The following is a 15,958-nucleotide window of genomic DNA, read 5'->3' as shown; positions in this document are numbered from 1 at the left end:
ACTTTTTGAAAGCGCTCTCGCCATCTGGAAAACGATTGGTAACAAACAATTAGAAGGTTTGGCTCATGGAAGACTTGGAAAGGTATGTTATTTCCGAAGTGAAATGCAGAACGCAGAAAAATACTACCAGAAAGCACTCGCCATCGCGATAGAAATTGGCGACAGACAACTACAAGAAACAAGTACCGGAAACCTCGGAGCTGTGTTTGATTCCCTTGGCAAATATCAGAAGGCTAGAGAATATCACGAGAAAGCACTTGCCATCGCGATAGAAATTGGTGACAGAGAAGGAGAAGGATCAAGATACGGGAACCTTGGAGCTGTGTTTCATTCTCTTGGCGAATATCAGAGGGCTAAAGAATATCTCGAGAAAGCACTTACCATCGCGATAGAAATTGGCGACAGACAACGAGAAGGAACAAATAACGCAAACCTCGGAGGTGTGTTCTATTCCCTTGGCAAATATCAGAAGGCTATAGAATATCACGAGAAAGCACTTGCCATCGCAATAGAAATTGGTGACAGACGAGGAGAAGGAAATATTATCGGGAACCTCGGAGCTGTGTTTGATTCCCGTGGCGAATATCAGAAGGCTATAGAATATTACGAGAAAGCACTTCCTATCGCAACAGAAATTGGCGACAGACGAGGAGAAGGAACAATTAACAGGAGCCTCGGAGTTGTGTTTCATTCCCTTGGCGAACATCAGAAAGCTAAAGAATATCACGAGAAAGCACTTACCATCGCGATAGAAACTGGCGACATACGAGGAGAAGGAATAATTAACGGGAACCTCGGAGCTGTGTTTGATTCCCTTAGAGAATATCAGAAGGCTATAGAATATTACGAGAAAGCACTTCCTATCGCAACAGAAATTGGCGACAGACGAGGAGAAGGAACAATAAACAGGAGCCTCGGAGCTGTGTTTGATTCCCTTGGCAAATATCAGAAGGCTAGAGAATATCACGAGAAAGCACTTGCCATCGCGATAGAAATTGGTGACAGAGAAGGAGAAGGATCAAGATACGGGAACCTTGGAGCTCTGTTTCATTACGATGGCGAATATCAGAGGGCTAAAGAATATCACGAGAAAGCACTTGCCATCGCGATAGAAATTGGTGACAGACGAGGAGAAGGAACAAGCAACGGGAACCTCGGGGTTGTGTTTAATTCCCTCGGCGAATATCAGAAGGCTAAAGAATATAACGAGAAAGCACTTGCCATCGCAATAGAAACTGGTGACAGACAAGGAGAAGGAAATATTAACGGGAACCTCGGAGATATTTTCGATTCCTTTGGCAAGTTTCAGAAGGCTAAAGAATATCACGAGAAAGCACTTGCCATCGCGATAGAAATTGGCCACAAACGAGGAGAGGGAAGAAGCTACGGGAACCTCGGGGTTGTGTTTAATTCCCTCGGCGATTATCAGAAGGCTAAAGAATATCACGAGAAAGCACTTGCCATCGCAATAGAAACTGGTGACAGACAAGGAGAAGGAAATATTATCGGGAACCTCGGAGATATTTTTGATTCCTTTGGCGAGTTTCAGAAGGCTAAAGAATATCACGAGAAAGCACTTGCCATCGCGATAAAAATTGGCCACAAACGAGGAGAGGGAAGAAGCTACGGGAACCTCGGAGTTGTGTTTAATTCCCTCGGCGAATATCAGAAGGCTAAAGAATATCACGAGAAAGCACTTGCCATCGCAATAGAAACTGGCGACAAAGGAGAAAAAGGAGCCATATACGGGAACCTCGGGGCTCTGTTTTATTCCCGGGGCGAATATCAAAAGGCTAAAGAATATCACGAGGAAGCACTTGCCATCGCTATAGAAATTAGAGACAGACGGAGAGAGGAATCGAGCAACGGGAACCTCGGAGTGATGTTTCATTCCCGTGGCGAACACAAGAAGGCTAAAGAATATCACGGGAAAGCACTTGCCATCGCGATAGAAATTGGCGACAAACCAGGAGAAGGAAGAAGCAACGGGAACCTCGGGGTTGTGTTTAACTCCCTCGGCGAATATCAGAAGGCTAAAGAATATCACGAGAAAGCACTTGCCATCGCGATAGAAATTGGCGACAAACGAGGAGAAGGAACAAGCTACGGGAACCTCGGGGTTGTGTTTCATTCCCTTGGCAAATATCAGAAGACTAAAGAATATCACGAGAAAGCACTTGCCATCGCGATAGAAATTGGCGACAAACGAGGAGAAGGAACGACATACGGGAACCTCGGAGTAATGTTTCATTCCCGTGGCGAATATCATAAGGCTAAAGAATATCACGAGAAAGCACTTGCCATCGCGATAGAAATTGGCCACAAACGAGGAGAAGGAACAAGCAACGGGAACCTCGGGGTTGTGTTTTATTCCCTCGGCGAATATCACTGAGAAGGCTAAAGAATATCACGAGAAAGCACTTGCCACCACGATAGAAATTGGCGACAAACAAAAAGAAGGAGATATTAACAGCAACCTCGGAGCTGCGTTTTATTCCCTTGGCAAATATCAAAAGGCTAAAGAATATCACGAAAAAGCACTAGCCATCGCGATAGAAATTGGTGACAGACGAGGAGAAGGAAATATTAAAGGGAAACTCGGAGGTGTGTTTGATTCCCGTTGCGAATATCAGAAGGCTAAAGAATATTATGAGGAAGCACTTGCCATCGCAATAGAAATTGGCGACAGACTAGGAGAAGGAACAATGAACGGGAACCTCGGGGCTATGTTTCATTCCCTTAGCGAATATCAGAAGGCTAAAGAATATCACGAAAAAGCACTAGCCATCGCGATAGAAATTGGTGACAAACGAGGAGAAGGAAATATTAACGGAAACCTCGGAGCTCTGTTTGATTCCCGTTGCGAATATCAGAAGGCTAAAGAATATTATGAGGAAGCACTTGCCATCGCAATAGAAATTGGCGACAGACTAGGAGAAGGAACAATGAACGGGAACCTCGGGACTATGTTTCATTCCCTTAGCGAATATCAGAAGGCTAAAGAATATCTCGAGAAAGCACTTGCCATTGCGATAGAAACTGGCGACAAACGAGGAGAAGGAACGAGATACGGGAACCTCGGAGCTGTGTTTGAATCCCTCGGCGAATACCAGACGGCTAAAGAATATCACAAGAAAGCACTAGCCATCGCGATAGAAATTGGTGACAGAAAAGGAGAAGGTTCGACATACTCGAGTTTTGGATATGTTTATTTTATGCTTGGAAAAAATCTGCAAGCTAAGGAACATTTGGACAAAGCAGTCGGCGTTAGTTTAGCAATTGGTGACAGAAATCTAGAAGCCCAAGCTACTACAACTTTGGCAGATGTCTTTGCTTCTGTGAATGACTATCAGAAGGCAAAAGAACATTATGAGAAAGCGCTTTCCATCTGCAGAGAATGTGGCATTAGAGAGCTCGAAGCAAACATTTACCGAAGGCTTGGAAATCTATTCCGATTGCTTGGTGAAAGTGGCAAGGCTGAAGATTACTTAGAGAAAGCTTGTTCCTTAAGCAGCCAACTTGGAGATAAAATGACTGAGTTTCAAAGCCTTCTAAGTATTACACGGTTAAAGGTATCACAGTCAGAACTTGTAGAGGCAAACGAATGTCTTCTTCGATGTATCAGAAAATATGAGCAAATCAGAAGTTTGCTGAAAGGAAACAGTGAATTTGAAATTTCTCTGTTAGAGATATGCGGAACTTTTCCCTACCAGTTACTCACTAACTTGCTCTGCTGTACTGGAAAATTTCGAGATGCTCTCTATGCTGAGGAGCTGGGACGAGCAAGAGTCCTTGCAGGATTCATGGCAGATAAGTACTCCCTGGAAAGCCACTTCACAACTGATCCACAATCATGGTCTGGGATTGAAAAGAGCGTGAAAACGGAAAGTAACTCTGTTTTTTTATATGTTTCGTATAGAGAGCGGCAAGTTCTTCTCTGGGTATTGAAAGGAAATGGAGACATTTTCTTTCGAGCAATAGATGAAGTGGATATAGACACTCTTATTGCTGAGCAAGTCTGCGATGTGGAAGGAGTTTTCAAAAAGAGCGCCGCCGGCTTTGGCGTTTTACCCGAAGAAAACTGCGAAGATCGATCATTGAATGACAACGTGACGACATCTCTTCATGAAAAGAGCCGGGCAAATGTGCGAGGTGACGAAACTAAAGATACCGAAAGAACTCATCAATTGTGCTACAAATGGATCGTCGCACCTGTGGCAGATTTACTTACTGAGCCTGAAATCATCATTGTGCCCGATCGATTCTTGTACCGAGTCCCATTTGCTGCCTTGCGTGATAAATCAGCCGGAAAGTATTTATCGGAAAAGTACAGAATACGCATCATCCCTTCCCTGACGACTCTGCGGCTCATCCAAGAATGTCCCGCGGACTATCACAGTCCAACTGGCGCACTGGTTGTGGGTGATCCTACGGTTGGCAAAGTGCATTACAATGGACGTCTTACTAACATTACACCATTGTTCCATGCAAATAAGGAAGCAGAGATGGTTGGTCGACTGCTCGGCGTTCAGCCTCTGTCAGGAAGTCGCGCGACAAAGCAGGCGGTACTTCAAGCGATACCTTCAGTGAGTCTGATACACCTTGCTGCTCATGGAAATGCCGAAAGAGGAGAGATTGCTCTCTCTCCTCAATCTACCACTAACGGTATTCCCCAAGAGGAAGACTACCTCCTGACATTGTCCGAGATTCAAGGAGTTCAAGTGCAAGCCAAACTGGTTGTACTCAGCTGTTGTCACAGTGGGCGTGGATTGGTAAAAAAGGAAGGAATTATTGGAATCGCTCGAGCTTTCTTAGCATCCGGTGCACGTTCTGTGTTGGTAGCATCGTGGGCTATAGAAGACGAAGCAACGGCTAAGCTCATGGAACATTTCTATGAACACCTTGTTGGTGGAGAAAGTGCCAGTGAATCTCTTCACCAGGCCGTTCAATGGTTGAGAAGCAACGGCTTTCCCAAACCTTCCCAATGGGCTCCGTTTGTGCTTATGGGAGATAACGTGACATTTGATTTTACGAAAAAAGGGTAAGTCTGACCATAAGAAGCAATTATCTATAATAAACCGATTAGCACACTAAAACTGTTTTTTCGTTTTTGTCTTAGTCTTTCATACATAAAATATCAAGAAAAAGAAGATTATTTTATCTAGTACTCGGAACCGAAAGATTTTGAAGAATTTCCCTCTAAAATTGGCCTGGAATTAGAATTTCTTTCGTATGGAAGATATTCGGAAATAATTATTCAAGGTCGATACGATGCTAGACACTTTGACAATGAAGGTAATCTGAGAATCTTAAGCTAACACTAAAAAAGTTAACTTTATTTTGTAAAAAAAAACAATAACGACTAAATGATAATTTTAAGGTTACTTTCGCATCAAACATTTAGAAAGATTGGAAAATCATGGCCTATGACGATGAGGAAGAAAGTAATTTATTTAATAGAAAATCAGTTCTGCATGCTTTAAAGTTAAAAAGAGTAATAAATGTATAATGTTTTCTGTTTTTTTTTTCAGGAATGAAGAACTCAAGGAGGACAACAACGAGGCAGAGAAGGAACAGAGTCACGACTGAAGAAAAGATTCTTCTTCCTCTACATTGTTTTAAAATGAACATTGGCATTACTTTTCGTAGACAATTTTCTCTTTTTTCTTAAGTCAAGTACGTTTTTGCGTGCTATTGTAAACATGACTGAATCGAAAGCGAACGACAATGAAACCTTTAATTCAGCCGCTAAATCTAATACGTATATCAAAAGGGAAGTAATATAAGTTGGACACGAAAAGTTATCTTAATGTTCAGAAATGTAAGAGTGTTGACAAGGTTTCGTCAGAACTCAAAATTAATCCTTGATTTATAGAACCATGATCTGGTTTTCAATTCTCCCGAGGCACGCGAACGCGATCATCAAACACTATAACCATGTCAAACATAAGCATACGCATGCAAAAGTTATTTTTTGGACGGGTGGGTTGAGGTTAGATACTTTGTGTAGCCGGATTTTTTTTTACATTATTGTGAAAGTAAAATAGTATCAACCTTTACAGCAACAAAAATGTCGCATTTCTTTACCCTAAGACAAAGAATTTTGTGGTCTATTATCTCTGTTTTCTTAATACATCAAAGTAAAAATAATTAGCATTTGGTGGCACGCTTACTGTTGTCTGCTTTGCAGCCCTTATTTGGTCTGGTCATACAATGCCCTTCCTACCCCACTGAGGAGAGAGCACGTAGCGTGACGAGACCAAACAAAGGTTGCGCAGGAGATTACGCTTACTGTCATTCCTCGGTTAGAAAAGGAGCAGTAAACAAAACACATTTCAACTTAAAAATGATACAAAAAATTACCTGCTAACCTTTCTTATCCCGATAAATCTCGACCTTAATTGACGAGGCTCTCGCGAAGGCCATAATCCATTACACTTACCAAATGAACCCAAAATGTTTGGTGGATGTCATTCTTTGTGCGTGGCCCCCTTCTTACATGAAATCATTAGCAAGAAAGCAATACCACAACGCTGTAATTGGTACAAGATATCCAAATACTGTGATATGATTGGTCCGAGATAAAAAAAACCCTAATGCAGCAATCTGATTGGTGAGAGGTACATGTACATATTCTAATGAGGCGATCTTTAGTGATGCAGGTAACATACCACTCTATTCACTGACTTAGAGTTTTTTTCTTATGAAAAATTACTCAAAAATGAGACTCCGTAAGTATTTTAACATCATTTTAGACTTCGAACTGAGATGTTCCACAAACTGGTCGGAAGGAATAGCTATGTGCTCGGTTTCTTTGTGAAAAGCGTCCTTCTTCTCACAAGTATCATCTATGTCAAAAGCTGAAGAAAAGAGTTTGAGAAAGGTTAAATTTCAAGCTTAAGCGTCCAATTGAGAAATATTCGTTTCATGCGATCAAATCTAATATACTTATGTTTAGCAGTCTTTCTGTTTTCATGAGTGAGAGGGTTAGGAAATATTTTGACACAGAGAGTTGAAATTTTTCAGACAATAAAACCTCCATCATATTTGAAAAGTCACTTCTCAGATCACTAATTATCTTATCAAAGCCACAAAGTACCATTACGTTACAATCAGATTTTAATAACTATCAAACTCATTTGTATCAATAAACTTTGCTCTGTGACCCTCTGATACATAATGAGAAATAAAATTAACAATCATTGTTTCAGCAGACATTACATGCTCACAGATTGGAGGTGATTTTTTTTCTGAAGGGCAAGTAACCATTTTCCTCAACTTTTTAATAAACCAGATGAACTCAGCAGGATTACATTGAATTGATCTTCATTCTTATCTGTATCTGTTCATTTTACACAGGATTCTTATCAGGATGTTCTGTTGTTCCTCTTAACCCATTAACCTCTAAGACTGACGAGCATCTTATTTCTTCTAACAATATCACCCCTGAATCAGTCATTAAGGCCATGAGAATAAAGCAAATGATCACCAACTAAAGAAGCGCTTGATTGTTAAACAAATTCTCCTTGTCAATACCATAGGAAATGTCTGGAAAACAGTATGGAGAATATGCCTGATGATGTTAGGGATTGAAGGGTTAAGACTGAACCTAAATAAAACTAATTTAACCTGATAACATAATAGAAATAAATATGAAAATTAGAAGAAGAAGAAAGTCCATGGTCAAGAGGTCAAATTTACATGTATTTGCTCCCTGGGACATGATAGAAATAAATATTAAAATTAGAAGAATAAGAAAGATAAGTTATTGAGAGTTGTCCAGAATGGAGAAAATAACCACCTAATCACCTCACTGTCCATGGTTAAGAGGTCAGATAGATAGATTGATAGATAGATAGATAGTTTATTCACCTTAAGAACTTGCAGCCAAAAGCTGAATTGCGATAAGGTTTACAAATGCAAAATTTCCAAATTTACATGTATTTGCTCTCTGGGCCAAAACTTAGAGTCCATTACCTTTGTCAGGGAGAAAGTATTAGGAAGATTTTCCAACCCTTTGACTCCCTGAAGTGACCAAGAAGAGGAATTTTTATTTACAATATCCATACATTTTCTAGCAGGATGTAATGACAAGAAGGATAAAATATCAACAGGGTGACATTGATTGATTTAACATCAAATTCTCAGGACTAGAATCATAAGCAACATATGAGGATGGTACAGATAATTATTTCTTAAATCTTGGTAGTAAAAGAGTTAGAGAAAATATATTCCAATTTTCTCAAGACATACAGAACTCTTGGTCATAGCTCTAGGTGACCAAATAAAAGAGGTCTGTAAAGAGAAGTTAGCCTATCCATATTTTTTTCCCTGTACACAATGTTATTTGTATCTTGACTCTTTCACCCCTAAGAGTTACTAGCATCTAATTTCTCCTTACAATTTCACCCTTGAATCAAAGATGAAGGTGTAGAGAATAAAGGAAATGATCACCAACTTAAGGAATTCTTGATTGATAGATAAATTCTGCTGGCATGCACCTTAAGCAATGTATAGAGAGCAGTGTGGATAATATGCATACTGATGTTAGGGTGTAAAGGGTTATTAGATAAAAAATGTTGAGACTAATAAATATGATTTTTAGGTCCTTTGGACAACATCCCCCCCCTTTCATTGTACATTACCTCTAATAAGCTTAGGGTTTGCTCTATAGTTGCACAAGTTAAAAAGCTATCTACATTATGAATCTGATCTCATCAGTGGATCAAAAGCATGAAAAGTCAAGATGCAATGCCTTACTTTCACAAGCACACATCCACCCTTAACCCTTTAACTCCCATGAGTGACCAAGACAGAATTTCTCCTTTCAATGTCTATACAATATCAACCAGATAAGTGATGAGAAATTATACAGAAAAATATCAATTTGGCAATAATTAGTTGATCCAATACTAAATTCTCTGAACTAACATTATACAAATTGTTTGGTTGACAGTAAGGAGGATTACAAATTTGATCTATGAGTTTAAGGGTTGGACTCTCAGAGAAGATTAATCAGCAAACAGGTCATGAGAACACTCCAATTTATCACAGGTAGAGTTTGTTATCTTAATCTAATCTCAAATTTTTAGACTATTGTAATCTCAAGGAAATAAGTAGCAGCTTGAAGGGAATACTTACACTAACAGTCAGATCTTGCAGTTTTAGGGGGTTAACCCTTTACACCCTAAGGTCAGCATGCACATTCTCTATACTGTCCTCTATACATTTCCTAAGGTGTTAGCAAGGAGATTTCGCTTAACAATCAAGAGCTCCTATATTTGTTGATCATTTCCATTATCTCATAACCTTAATGTTTGATTCAGGGGTGATACTGTAAGGAGAAATTAGATGCTGGTCACTCTTAAGGATTAAAGGGTTAAGTTGGAAGCTTTTCATTAAATGATTTGTCAATAATACATCATTCAGCAAACAGGTAATGAGAATACTCAACTTATTAGGTACATGTTGTTATCTTGATCTAACACCAAGTTTTGGTAACTTGTTCACAAGGAAATGTGCAGGAGCTTGTGGGGAGAATCAACAATCAGATCTTAGGAGTAAAAGGATTTGGTTAAGGAAACCCCGCATAATATAGTAGGTGCTCACCCGGTAATAATTGCACAAACAGCCAAAATTCCATGTAACCGCTCATTTAAGTACTGGGGGGAAGTCCGAGTAGAAAGATGCTCTATTTTAACTACTTGGCCTGTCATGAGTAACAATTCTCACAACTTGTTAAGAAAACTGAGCAACTTTTCATGGAATTCTTCCGGGTTTGCCATATAGCAAGCATGTCCCGCATCTTTCATCATATGAATAGCACTATCGGGAATATTTCGGAGCCTTCTCAGCGACGAAACTCCGAGAGTCGAGTCATTTTCGCCATAGAAAATAAGAGTGGGTAGTTGAAGGCTTTTGTAATCTGATTCTTCGTATTTATCGGTACCAACTGGGGCCACGGGAACATATCCTCGTAAATGTTTCCCTTGATCGCCTTGGAAAATAAAAGGTAGAGCGTATGACCCGCTCATAGAGGGTGACACCAGAACAGGACGATCGATTTTCAGTTTCTCTATAAACTTTTTTAGGAACACACTTCGTCCTTCAGAAGTTCTTGGCTGTTCAGCATCTTTAGATTTCACAAAACCAGGCAAATCAACAGCCACTACTCTGTAATCATGCGAGGATAAGAACTTTAACGTACCAAGATCGTCCCACGTTTGCGAAGAAAACGCTTGTCCGTGAAGAAATAACACGGTGAAACGTCCGCCATTTGCGGGTGCATCTTCGCGATAAAATATTCCATTGTCGTTTCCTTCCCATTCAAGATATCCACGAAATGCCATTGCGCTCGGCGTTGATAGATAGTACACTGAAACTACCGTGAAGGCTAAAAAAATTCCAATGGTAACTCTCCAATTGATCCTGAAGGAAGAAAGTCTTCCCCGTTTCATATGGTCCGCTGGTTTTGCAGCCAACGGGACAAGAAGACAAGCGACTAAATACAGGAATGGCTCCGACCTGTGATTGGATGATAAAAATGGTAAAAGTTAATAACTTATATCTTAACTCCTTGCTCGTGATTATGGTTAACCGCGTGTCTCGAAGCGGAACAATGAAATATCAATGTGAAAACACTGATGAGTATGGTTAACCGCGTGTCTCAAATGAAATATCAATGTGAGAACACTGATGAGTCAATCAAGAAATGGCTACTTACATAATTAAGACAAGCGACTAAATACAGGAATGGCTCCGACCTGTGATTGGATGATAAAAATGATAAAAGTTAATAACTTATATCTTAACTCCTTGCTCGTGAGTATGGTTAACCGCTTGTCTCGAAGCGGAACGATGAAATATCAATGTGAAAACACTGATGAGTATGGTTAACCGCGTGTCTCAAATGAAATATCAATGTGAGAACACTGATGAGTCAATCAAGAAATGGCTACTTAGATAATTAAGAGAAGGCAGAGTCTAGCTTGTTCAGCGAGGTCGTTCAGCGATATTCCGGCGATGAAAAAGTCATCTGCTGACTAGCTCCGCTGACTAAATTCATTTAGTCAGCTCACGCGGACAACCAGAGTACTGGAGCCATTCCTGTATTTCACCGCTGACAGGAATAGCTCCGACTCAAACGTTTAATAACTTTTTTTCAATGATTTTTTAATAATTTTTTAAACAGTTTTTGAAAAAAAAATTTAAAACTAAACTAGTGAGCATTCACCTAGAAAATCAGTTTTCCACGAAAAAAAACTCCCTCGATTGTGGCCAAGCCATATTTCTCCAGCAGAGCATACTGTAAATTAAAAACATCGGGCGCAGCGTCACGCAACATTGCGTGATTTTCCAAACGTGAGATGCAGATGCTGCATTATTTTGAAACTTAGGAACTACATGGCCCTGTAGTAATAAATGAGGACTTCATTTGCAAACACTGTAAACTTCAACATAAGAAGAATCTAATAAATCGATTTTTCAGTTTTTATCTCAGTGTATGAATTATTTAGCCAGAACGAAAAAAAAAATTAATATACGCATGAGTTGGAGCCATTCCTGTCTGCGGTGAAATACATGAATGGCTCCAGTCTCTGGTCGTCCGCCTAAACTGACTAAATGAGTTTTGTCAGCGGAGCTTGTCAGCGGATGACTTTTTCATCGCCGGAATATCGCTGAACGACCTCGCTGAACAATCTAGACTCTGCCTTCTCTTAATTATCTAAGTAGCCATTTCTTGATTGACTCATCGGTGTTCTCACATTGATATTTCATTCGAGACACGCGGTTAACCATACTCACGAGCAAGGAGTTAAGATATAAGTTATCACCCTTACTATTTTTATCATCCAATCACAGGTCGGAGCCATTCCTGTATTTAGTGACAAGAAGTGCGCTAGACATCACGTACGCATTCAAGTGTGACGTTCGATATTTGCAGCTTTTGACTCTACCCTCCGCCACACAGTCAGTTGTATCCACTTCCCCCCCCCTCCCCCGCCTAATCTCTCAGCATTTCTAGCGTACCTATTTTAAATCGGTCCGTTCCGCTGTTTGTTTCATCTCGCTAAAGAGATGTTTTAAGTTTAATTTTTTTTTCATCTGATACAGAGAATTCAGCGTTTTCAATGTTTGGAGAAACAAAAGAACATCTGTTCGAATTAATATTCATGTTCGTTTTCATGATTCAAATACGACTAAAAGAAAATCATCTCATGAGAATAAATATATATAAACAATGTTTATCATGTCTAAATATGTTCAACTGTTTAAAGGAGAAAAATATATATTTTTTCTTTACTAGATGGGTAGGGAGGGGAAGGGGGGGGCCTCATTGGAGGAATTAGGCCTTCTATGGCGGTTATTTTCATGCTTCTATGGAAAAAGGTTGTTTGTCTTTCAAGCACTTTAAATATTCTGAAGTAGGAGCCCTTCGGCTACTGATGGAAGTTTAAGGAGATCGTGAATAACCTTGGAAACACGATTTTGATAAACGTTGGTGTCCAGGCTTACTATAATTTGACGGTCAAAATGGCGAATTTGGCCCTTAATGTGAATGTGAGATGGAATGTTTTAATCGCTCTGCTAATAATTTTCTCTGTAGCATTTTTCCTGTATTATTCTTCTCCTTGGAAGGCATGGCCTAAATCTGCAGCTAAAAAACAAGCAGAAGAGAGTGCTGTTGGTAAATATTTCACGTGGAATACTAAGGATCGTACTAAGGATCAAATATACTACAAAGAAGTCGTACCTCAGGTATCAGAAAACACCCGATTTACAGTTATACTGCTGCATGGACAGTTGTTCACGTCCGAAAATTGGGATAACATCGGAACTTTGAAGGCGTTGGCTGCCAAAAGTTACAAAGCCATCGCTGTGGACTTGCCAGGACATGGTCACTCAGAATCTGTAAAGGCTCCTTCAGATGAAGATGAGAAAGTAAATTTTGTGTCTAGTTTGATAGAGAATCTTGGTGTAGACAGGCCAGTTTTAGTGGCACCTTCGATGAGTGGTTCGTACGTGTTGCCGGCGTTAATGGAAAAGGATCTCAGGATAAAGATAAGGGGATTTATTCCAGTTGCACCAGGAGCCGTTGCTAAATATGAAGAGAACGACCTTAGGAAGCTGAATCTTCCAACTCTGATAGTTTATGGCGAGTTGGACAAAAATTTTAAACCGTTTTTTCCATTAATTAAGAACATTCCTAATAGTGAAGTTTTTATGATGAAGAATGCAAAGCATGCATGCTACCTTGACAAACCAGAGGAATTCAATGCAAGGATAATTGAATTTCTTGACAAGCTGTAGAATTGGACAAAAACAGTTGATGTTGGGAGTGGAGACATATTTGAGTGACAGGGTTGATCATTGGAAATTGTGAAAGTAGTATATTCTTGCAGTAGTTCTACCAAACACCGGTCTTTAACTTAATAAGCTGCCATGCCCAGTTAGGGATGACAATGCCAAGGGTGCCATGTGTCTCAACCCTTTACACCCTAACATCAGAATGCATATTCTCCATACTGTTCTCTATACATTTCCTGAGGTGCTCTCATGGAGAATTTGTTTAACAATCAAGAGCATCTTTCATTGGTGATCATTTTCTCTATTCTCATGACCTTAATGTGTGATTCACAGGTGATACAGCAAGGAGAAGTTAGATGCTAATCACTCCTAGGGTGTAAAGGGTTAACCTTTTTATTACATCCATTTTGAAATCACTGGTGGTCCCTGTAATCTGATTGGCTCTAATTGGTGCGATTTATTCATGAATTGCACCATTTTTTGCTTTAAATCGCATCTTTTTTCCAGCCAATGAGGAGGCTACACTAAAAACAAAACAACCAATCAGACTTCAAGGCTTGTTTTAAGTAACCAATCAAATTTCAGGAAGATGAAAGACATGAAGGATCATGTGGCAAATTTTGCAACTTTTGTTTCCAAAACTCTTATTTTTTCCTCCCAAAAAATGGATGAATTTAAGTCCTGTATTTGGGCAATTTCAAAATGGATGTAATAAAGTGGTAATTGAACCTTGTGTTGTGCAATTTTGGTCTGAAATCATACTTGTGATTTCAAATTGAACTTGCACTGCGCGCTCGTTCAATTTTGAAATCACGCGTATGATTTCAGCCCAAATTGCACTCCACTTAGTTCAATTACCATTATTAACTCCCCTGATGGTCCTTACAATATCAATACAATATCAACCAGTTTGGTGATGAGAAGAAAGAAAAATATCAATTAGGAGATTATAAATTGATCCAATACCAAATTCTCCAAGTTAGCATCACAAGAACTGTATGACAGACGCCAAGGATAATTACTAATAAAATCTTGGGAGTTAGTGAGTAATGAGGAAAAATGCTCCTTAACTCATGGTGTCAGGACTCTCATGCTGGCATGCTGAATACTTTGTTCTTAAGGACTGCTACAGCATTGAATGGATTATTACAAAGGAACCTGTCTTTTAAATTCAATGAGAAGTGACAGATTGCTTCATTCCCCCAAATAGTAGAGCTCAGTTGTAGGGCACACCACAGGACTAGACTCCAGACCCCAGGTAGTGGTTGCAGGTCTCCTGGTGTGTTCACTCAATAAGGCTAACACGATTAATGATATTGTTTTCATCACATTGCCTTTAGACAGAAAAGCTACTAGTGGCTAAAGGATATTTTTGTTTGACATAACAGTAGATTCTCACTGTATGTGCAGTGAAATGTGTGGCATGTAGGTGTTGTTAAGACAAAGGATTCAAAGTACTATTATTATTACTACTATATTGAAGGTTAAGTCATGAATTTCCAGATTGTTATACTACATCAATGGTCTGGAGAATACTTAACCCTTTAACTCCCAGAAGTGACCAATATGAAACTTCTCTTAATATCCTTACATTATCCAGCAAACAGCTAATGAGAATGTTTTAACTAATCAGGTAGAAGTTACCTTGATCTAGCACCAAATTCTCATAACTAATTTACAAGGAAATGTGTAGCAGCTAGAGGGCAGAATTACCAATCAGATCTTGGGAGTTAATTTCACTCCCAAGGGTTAAAGGGGTAATATAACTCCCAAGATTTCATTAGTAATTCTCCTTACTGTCTGCCATGTAATTCAAGTGTTAGCTAGGAGAATTTGGAATTGGATCAAACAATAATCCCCTTATTGATATTTTTCTTTATTCTCATTACTTGTCCACTTGATGTTGTACTGTAAGGAGAAATTCTGTCTAGGTCACTAATAGGACTTGAAGGGTTAATTATTCACCAGAAGTTAATGGAAGTACATAGACCTCCACAATTTCGAAAAGCCAATGTGTTTACATCAACAAAGTGCATTAACATCAGTCAATATGTTTGATAAACCAGTGACATATCAACCAAACTAAGGCTGAAAATTTGTAATACATTGTATGCCAAAACCATTCTTGGACACTCACCTCTAGTGCTAGACCTGAATACTATTTCCATTACATTTGTAAACTCAAAATAAAATTGTCCAGACAAGTAGACTAAGAATAAAGAGAGTTAATGAGAACTTTCTTACTCTTTGGAATTTTTCTTTTCCTGGCTTGCTTTGGCAAGCTAACATCAGGTGTTGGCTAACTTGCCTTGCCAGGGATCAGAATTAACTTTGCTTCCTACCAAGCCAACTCACTCCTTTCTAGTGACTAATAACTTAATTTAGCAACTAGGCACTAGAAATACAAGGGTGCCTGTTCTCAGAGCACTTGCCAATGTCAAATGGTAGTTACAAAATACATTAGAAAAAAAAAAAACAAAGTAATCAAAAAGCTCAGTTTATTTTTAAATTAAAAGAATACTTCAGAGAGGATGAAATTAAAATATCAATGAAAAAATGCTTGAATTATAATGGATTCTTTTCCACAACATCATCAGGTTCACTTACATGGAAACAAAATTGGAGAAATTTTAAGTGCACTTGAACTGAT

The 15,958-nt window shown here is 39.2% G+C and overlaps 4 protein-coding genes across 6 annotated transcripts; 3 read left to right on the top strand and 1 right to left on the bottom strand.

The window, feature by feature from the left end:
* The first annotated feature begins 103 nt into the window (after window positions 1-103).
* On the top strand, window positions 104-3,492 carry LOC136283018 (tetratricopeptide repeat protein 28-like). The gene is made up of 3 exons (XM_066171183.1): window positions 104-2,239; window positions 2,313-3,282; window positions 3,395-3,492. The coding sequence occupies exons 1-3, from the start codon at window positions 104-106 to the stop codon at window positions 3,490-3,492; spliced, it is 3,204 nt and encodes a 1,067-aa protein (XP_066027280.1).
* A 23-nt stretch (window positions 3,493-3,515) lies between these two features.
* Window positions 3,516-5,589, top strand: LOC131791252 (tetratricopeptide repeat protein 28-like). The gene is made up of 2 exons (XM_059108598.2): window positions 3,516-5,041; window positions 5,532-5,589. Exons 1-2 carry the CDS (start codon window positions 3,531-3,533, stop codon window positions 5,587-5,589), a joined length of 1,569 nt encoding a protein of 522 aa, XP_058964581.2. The 5' UTR covers window positions 3,516-3,530.
* A 1,585-nt stretch (window positions 5,590-7,174) lies between these two features.
* Window positions 7,175-11,124, bottom strand: LOC131791248 (putative protein-lysine deacylase ABHD14B). Of its 3 annotated transcripts, none has more exons than XM_066171422.1 (3): window positions 10,959-11,124; window positions 10,724-10,763; window positions 7,175-10,524 (listed from the first exon to the last, which is right to left on the bottom strand). In XM_066171422.1, coding segments are annotated over exons 2-3 (798 nt in total). In that variant the 5' UTR covers window positions 10,726-10,763; window positions 10,959-11,124; the 3' UTR covers window positions 7,175-9,728. The 3 variants fall into 3 exon arrangements, with proteins under 3 accessions (XP_066027519.1, XP_058964576.2, XP_066027518.1); XM_059108593.2 differs by having other exon boundaries at window positions 10,963-11,124; XM_066171421.1 differs by having other exon boundaries at window positions 10,724-11,124.
* Window positions 11,125-12,350: 1,226 nt separating this feature from the next.
* On the top strand, window positions 12,351-15,828 carry LOC131791251 (putative protein-lysine deacylase ABHD14B). The gene has a single exon (XM_059108597.2). The coding sequence runs from the start codon at window positions 12,535-12,537 to the stop codon at window positions 13,309-13,311; it is 777 nt and encodes a 258-aa protein (XP_058964580.1). The 5' UTR covers window positions 12,351-12,534; the 3' UTR covers window positions 13,312-15,828.
* Window positions 15,829-15,958: the final 130 nt, after the last annotated feature.

Source organism: Pocillopora verrucosa, chromosome 8 (assembly GCF_036669915.1).
Source record: "Pocillopora verrucosa isolate sample1 chromosome 8, ASM3666991v2, whole genome shotgun sequence".
NCBI lineage: Eukaryota > Metazoa > Cnidaria > Anthozoa > Scleractinia > Pocilloporidae > Pocillopora > Pocillopora verrucosa.
The sequence above is the reverse complement of the archived record's forward strand: the minus strand, read 5'-3'. Positions and strand labels throughout refer to the sequence as shown.

What these genes read in the sequence shown, in the direction of transcription:
- LOC136283018 (XM_066171183.1), top strand. Translation starts at nt 104, where the DNA reads ATGCAGAACGCAGAAAAATACTACCAGAAAGCACTCGCCATCGCGATA. An exon ending in CGACATACGGGAACCTCGGA is followed by an intron (nt 2,240 to 2,312) that starts GTAATGTTTCAT and finishes CCATCGCGATAG; the next exon opens with AAATTGGCCACAAACGAGGA. An exon ending in CGGCGTTAGTTTAGCAATTG is followed by an intron (nt 3,283 to 3,394) that starts GTGACAGAAATC and finishes TTCCATCTGCAG; the next exon opens with AGAATGTGGCATTAGAGAGC.
- LOC131791252 (XM_059108598.2), top strand. Translation starts at nt 3,531, where the DNA reads ATGACTGAGTTTCAAAGCCTTCTAAGTATTACACGGTTAAAGGTATCA. An exon ending in TTTGATTTTACGAAAAAAGG is followed by an intron (nt 5,042 to 5,531) that starts GTAAGTCTGACC and finishes TTTTTTTTTCAG; the next exon opens with GAATGAAGAACTCAAGGAGG.
- LOC131791251 (XM_059108597.2), top strand. Translation starts at nt 12,535, where the DNA reads ATGGCGAATTTGGCCCTTAATGTGAATGTGAGATGGAATGTTTTAATC.